This window comes from Styela clava, chromosome 5 (assembly GCF_964204865.1).
Source record: "Styela clava chromosome 5, kaStyClav1.hap1.2, whole genome shotgun sequence".
NCBI lineage: Eukaryota > Metazoa > Chordata > Ascidiacea > Stolidobranchia > Styelidae > Styela > Styela clava.
Genome location: NC_135254.1, coordinates 23,654,932 through 23,661,251, shown reverse-complemented (window position 1 = coordinate 23,661,251; position 6,320 = coordinate 23,654,932). Strand labels below are relative to the sequence as shown.

The following is a 6,320-nucleotide window of genomic DNA, read 5'->3' as shown; positions in this document are numbered from 1 at the left end:
TTTGCAATGGTTCAATTTTTTGATCGTAGCCGGATTTAAGTTAATTTGTATGACGCAGTTAAGTGACGTCATAATGGCACACTGTGACTAAGGCAGAAATGTGTCCAAGACTTGGGGACATACGCAATTTTGCAACTTTACTATATGCACCAGTCCTGAAAACTAAACATTCCAAAAACGAATGTAATTCTCAGTATCTACAATGTCTAATCCCCAAAATAGCTAATCAGTTTCAATTACATTATTTTTTATGTTTAAAAATATATATTTCATCAATATAACACGTTCTGCACACCCACCGAAATAAGACTAAGATTAAATATAAAGAATAAAACAGCAATGCACCCAATATAAAAGCTAACCAAGGTGAATTGGACTCGGACAGTGAATATCACAAGTGCAGGTCTTCCTATACTGTAGTATAAATTCAAATTAATACGCGCTAAGCTAGAATCCGAGATGCAAAACTCGAAAATACTTCGCCGAGGTTATTTTGCCTTTGTGACGTCACAATAGTCCTGCGGTAACATTGATAATTCATTATGACGAAACAATTGCACAAATGTGCATGTCATACTAAATCTCCATCTTTATGGGTTTCAGAATTTATAAAATAAAATCTGAGTTAACAGACAGGTGCGCAGCATTACCTAAATACCTATTTTATAAAAAAAACTCAAAATCGCCAAAAATGACTTACGCAATTCGGTTATTGGCGTGACGATATTCAGTATCCATTTTATGTTTATGACCTTACCGACCAGTCGAGCTATTTTGAAGATTTTAGTCGAAGTCAGGTTGGCCACTATAATAAACATCAGCGAATGAAAAATCCCCATTGTGCTGTCTGTATTTATTTATCGATGGTCTCTAATATCTCAAATTTGGATTGGGTTTTTAGACTCTCTGCGTCATCATCTCCCGTTCAAACATGTGCAACGCAAAGAAAAAGTCTCACGGATATCTCACAAACAAATAAATAATACGAACTGGTATCCAATGATTAATAGTCAGGTTTATCGGCTGTTGCCCTTTTTTTAAATGTTGATGTTGGTATGGCAAATATCTGGTAGCGTACAGAATTTCTAGGACCAATGAAGTTTTCCCAATATTCGGGTTTCACGCAAATTTTCCTGTTTATTGCGGAGAGGTCAAAACCAGGGTAATATTGTTATATATCTGATTACACATATCCGAGTGTAAATATTTTGATGTATATATATATCGTACTTCTTATCTAGATAATCAGACTTGAACAGCCCAAACACATCTTGAAATAACGTACATCTATTTTGCAAATTTTCATTAAACGGATTTAGGGAGGTATCTTGCAAACACCGAATGATGAATTTCATACGAATATGGCAACTTTTATGTTGCATATTTTGTCTCTACTGTTATTCAAGTTTCGCTGCTCCAAACGAAGGAAAGCTTGGTAAGTGTTGGTGTAACTAAGTTTAGGGATTCAGAGGCTGACTGACATTGTTATGTTTAATTATTCAGAGGCTTCAATTGCAATTTTATAACAATAGTTTTGAGTTCGTAAACGAACACGTCCATATTCCGCTGAACCCTAGTGTTCCGCCAGTACAGTCCAGAGTCTATATTATTCATATTTAAATATGAATAAATGTGTATTGTGTTTGCTAGTATTATAGAATCATTTTGTCTGTATTAGGAGGATTGCTCTATATATACATATATATTTGTTTTTGCAATAAGAGACCATTAAATGAATTTTATGGAGGCTCTGGAATGTTTCATTGGAGTTTTCTTTCACGAAAAAGGTTCTAAACCACCTGTCTAGAATAATCCACAATAGGTTAATTTTCACGGGTTCAATCTATTTGCGGGTGCTAAATCCATGGGTTAGGGTTAGTATGTGTTCAAATATCCGAAAAAAAAAAGTTCATAGGTGCAATTGTTGTGGGTTCAAATGTAATGAAACCATTCAATTTAGCAATATATATGAAATGTGATGAAACATAATATATGAATAATGAATTAAGTATTCTGATACAGCTATTTGTTGACTGATTTTTTTTTTTTGATGAGGATCCTACAATATTGATACTGCTGCAATTTCTGTTAGTGGATTCTCGTCGGGAGGATTTATGGCAGTACAGCTGCATGTCATTGAATCTGATACTTTCATGGGTGCTGGAGTTGTAGCTGGAGGTAAGGGTAGCGCACATCAAATAGCTTTAACGGTACAGAAAATCGATAGGCCAAATGTTGACCTCATTTATCATCACGCTCAACAATTTCCATAGTGCATGCCATCCTATATTGTTTTAATTGTAACTACACACACAGTGAATGAGCATTATTTCAAACCTTCGTATAGATCTGTTGTTTCTTGTCTCAGTTTAATACGAAACATTGAATAGTCAGTTAAAACATTGTGATGAAATAGAATTTCTGTGTCATTATATAAACCTTTTCCTCCTGTGTTACAGGTCCATACAACTGCGCACATGATTCTCTATCAAATTCTTTGACAGCATGCATGTCTTCACCATATATGATACAAGCAAAAAGTTTAATAGAAAACGCAAAAGCACAAGCTGACTTGGGTCGAATAAGCTCGCTCAATAATCTGTACAATTCTAGACTCTATCTTTTTAGTGGAAAAGAGGATTCGATCGTCAAGCCAGGTGAGTAGAGTATCCAATCCTAAAAGACAGCCTTTGAAAGAACACAACATAATAGAACATTTTATTCCCAGGTGTGATGACGAAAGCTCAGGAATTCTACGAAGAGTTTGTTAATCCCGCCAACATTTTGACACAGTATGACATTGTTGCAGAGCATGGATTTGTGAGATAATAGCTTTTATGTGACAATATTAGTATTCGATTGCAGTATAGTATTCCGGTAGTATTAAAACTTTCTTCGATTCTAAATTCCTTATTTCAAATTTCAGGTCACAATGAACAATGGTGGAGCGTGTAACAGAATATACAGAACTTACATAAATGACTGTAATTACGATTCTGCTTATCATCTTCTTAATCACATATACGGCGGAAACCTCGAGGTACGAAAATCACAGATATATATGTGCTACAAGAATCAGGATCCCATTACAAATCCTGTGATCTTAAAACAGGTTTGAATAAAATGTAGCGAATGATTCTTTTTGTCTTCAAGCACTGACACACATGATTCAAGGAGGAAAAGATATAGCGAAAGAGTGTAATCGATAGTCTGCAATCACATAGCTCGTAAAACGAAAACACTATTCTATCAGCCATCCTATTACGTAATATTAAGTAATGTTCACAAGAGTTTACACTTCAGTAAGCAATAATCAACTATTTGCAATTGAGTTTTACGGAGATACTTTAATATTCAGGTTCCAAGTTATTCGTCGACAGCTCCTGCTCCGCGAGGCACGGTTTTTACATATGACCAATCTGAATTCATTAATTCTCTGAACCCGTCATCAATTGGAATGGATTCCAAAGGGTATATTTTTGTGCCAGATTCCTGCACTGGAGCAACAGAAAGTATTGTAATTTCATTAGCTATTCATAATACAATGCGAATTTCCTAGCTTTACAACTGTAACAAGATTGAAACCGCGTTCTTCGATACCGAGGCAATATAGTATCGACTGTATCAGCATTTTGTCTGGGTGTCTAAAAATAGTATGTTTCGTTTATTTTTACCTATAACGTTAACTAAGAGAGTACTGAAAATTTGACTATAGCAGTTTAATAGTAGTAGCCAAAACGGCCACCGTCATTTTCTTGGAATCTAATTTCCTTTGTATTAAAAGCCTGAGTTGTTGAGTGATGTAGGCTAATGGGTGATATATATATATAGGTTATTTTGAAAGTTTTGAATTTTTCAGCATGCCGTCTACATGTTTCTATTCATGGATGTGAACAAGGTGATAGCTTCATCGGAGATTCGTATGTTATGGAGACTGGTTATAATGAGGTTGCGGCATTGAATAATATTATTGTCATATATCCTCAAGCGTCAGTGATTCCCATCTCCAACCCCGATGGATGTTGGGACTTGTAAGTTGGAACACAATCCTATCAACATGTTTATGTTTTATCACGTATGCATATTGTTAAATAAGAGTTCAACAAACGTTTGGAATAAATAATTTTTTTCAAGTATAATTGAATAATTCTACGATATGCAATTCAAATTTTCCACTTTTTTGGTCTTGCATCATTCCAGATTTACTGAATTTAATTGTCCATGAAACGTGCAATATCGAACAGTATCAAAGATAGTTGAAACGTATCCGATCTTGTTAAATTAAAACTCGTGATGTTTCAGTTTTCAATGTAGACATATCCTAATTTATTTTCCATAATTCTTTAAAAAGTACACGAAATAGCAATTAATAAGATGTTTCTGATATTTCTGCCGCATACGTGATCAATCGTTTAAAAATGTAGCAGATTTGCACGTAGTATAGGTAAACATGTACTATTCATATCTATTGTCATTTGTTTTGTTTTTTCGATTGCAGTTGGGGATACACCGACTCAAACTACGGTAGGTTGCTAGATTGAATCAAGCGATGCGATTTTATAGTTCTAACTGTTAGGAAAAATTATAATCTCTAATCTATGTTTAAAAACAGATATGCTTTGTTTCAATATGTTGATTAAATTGATTTCCGTTTTGTTGAAATGCTGTTTAAAATTCAAAGTTCAACTTATTTTATATATACTTTTTAATAGTTTAATAGTCAAACTTCAGCCCTGATATTTATAACAAGTTTTTTTTCCACACTATAATTTCGTAGCGTACCACAATGGCAAACAAGTAGTAGCAATAATGAACATGGTTAAAAGACTGACATCTGATTCGAAGACTATGACATCATCGCCCGCACCTACAGTTATTACAACATCTCCTACGGTAGTACCAACAGAAGCATCATCTATAAAAAGTTAGTCTTAAGCGTATTTTATCACAGCATAACGTAACTAAAAAAACAAGTTTCAAATATTGGTTTGTAAATATAGGCTAGCTAGAAGGTTGGTTTCGATGTTCTTGTTGATTATTAAAACGTGATTTTTTCATTTATTTTCAGCTGTTGAACCGAAGACAACAACAAAGCCAGAATCTTCTATTGAAGATGGAGTTTTGGGTAAAATAGTTTAATGTTTTACCGCACTTTTTCATATTTTCATTTCCTATTAAATGTACCATTGCAACGTCGCGTCTGAAGTTGAGTGAATTTAATAGCATACCCAAAAATGTGTGTGGGACATGTGTAAAATACGATATATCCATAGGCCTACAATATTTGAGTCTCGGCAAGCCAAATGGATTCTATTTAATATCTAACAAATGAAAGTTTAGCCGTGAATACCGTGTGTCTTGACGTAGAAATGATCCTGCAATGACTTCTGCAGTACGCAAAAGTTATTGTCTCACTCAAAGAATAGAATTTCTGATCAGACCGCCGTCGGGTGCGGACGTGGTACCGATATTGGGCGATGGAAAACTAGAATAAGAGATCTTTTGGACTAAAACTTGGAAACCCGGACAAAAATAATTCTCTCTGTGAATCTGATTTCAGAACTGTACTGATAACCGGGTGGAGCCGAAAAGAGTTGTTGCAATCCTGGACAGAAATAAGAATGTTGAACCATCGGATCGGCGTGAAAGTACTACAAAATACAAACAAATGATCAGAACAATGAAGAACCCTGTAACAGTAGCAAAGCAACATAACATACTATTTAATGTAAAGAATGACTTTAATTCATCCGAAATCCATGGAAACTTTTATTGTTAGTTTTTATGTGCAACAATCGGACTGCCCTTAATCAATCAATTTTGGTATCTGTATATATGCGTGTTCTAGAATCTCGAGTTTATTTGTTTTATTGTGTTTAGTTTGCATTCTCTTTTATCACATGTAATTATTGCCCAACTGCGTTTATTTGGCCGAAACGTGTTTGTGTCCGACACGCTATCAACTTTATTATCATTTTTTTTCAACCTGAATGTGTGACTCACTTTTTTCACATGAAACGTGTAGTTGTGTTACTTTTGGTAAACGATCACGTACATTGTGCGTTATAAACTTTATTCATAAGTCTTGCTCGTTTTCCGGGCATTTCTGTTATGTGTTTTGTTCCTTTCGTGTTTTCAGACTGCCGAAATAAATTTTATTGTTTTGTATAGAGTGATAAATTGTATTCTCAACAGTAGCAGTGGCATCATAATTCAGAATGTCCAATTTTTTTATTCCAAGCGAGCGACGATTGCACTTCGAGGAAATTGTAAAATAAGTATCGAAGTATCGAAGTTTTTCTCTGATTAGATAATATGGA

General features: G+C 34.5%; 1 protein-coding gene across 3 annotated transcripts; it reads left to right on the top strand.

Moving 5' to 3' along the window:
- The first annotated feature begins 1,250 nt into the window (after positions 1-1,250).
- On the top strand, positions 1,251-6,174 carry LOC120344660 (poly(3-hydroxybutyrate) depolymerase-like). Of its 3 annotated transcripts, none has more exons than XM_039413952.2 (11): positions 1,251-1,435; positions 2,056-2,178; positions 2,460-2,657; positions 2,729-2,820; positions 2,927-3,040; positions 3,359-3,512; positions 3,860-4,031; positions 4,499-4,524; positions 4,778-4,924; positions 5,069-5,125; positions 5,561-6,174. In XM_039413952.2, exons 1-11 carry the CDS (start codon positions 1,342-1,344, stop codon positions 5,569-5,571), a joined length of 1,188 nt encoding a protein of 395 aa, XP_039269886.2. In that variant the 5' UTR covers positions 1,251-1,341; the 3' UTR covers positions 5,572-6,174. The 3 variants fall into 3 exon arrangements, 2 of the variants coding, with proteins under 2 accessions (XP_039269886.2, XP_077968968.1); XM_078112842.1 differs by having other exon boundaries at positions 2,927-3,112; XR_013475421.1 differs by lacking the exons at positions 4,499-4,524; positions 4,778-4,924 and having other exon boundaries at positions 2,927-3,112.
- The last annotated feature ends 146 nt before the right edge of the window (positions 6,175-6,320 follow it).

What these genes read in the sequence shown, in the direction of transcription:
- LOC120344660 (XM_078112842.1), top strand. Translation starts at nt 1,342, where the DNA reads ATGATGAATTTCATACGAATATGGCAACTTTTATGTTGCATATTTTGT. An exon ending in CCCGATGGATGTTGGGACTT is followed by an intron (nt 4,032 to 4,498) that starts GTAAGTTGGAAC and finishes TTTCGATTGCAG; the next exon opens with TTGGGGATACACCGACTCAA. An exon ending in ATACACCGACTCAAACTACG is followed by an intron (nt 4,525 to 4,777) that starts GTAGGTTGCTAG and finishes ATAATTTCGTAG; the next exon opens with CGTACCACAATGGCAAACAA.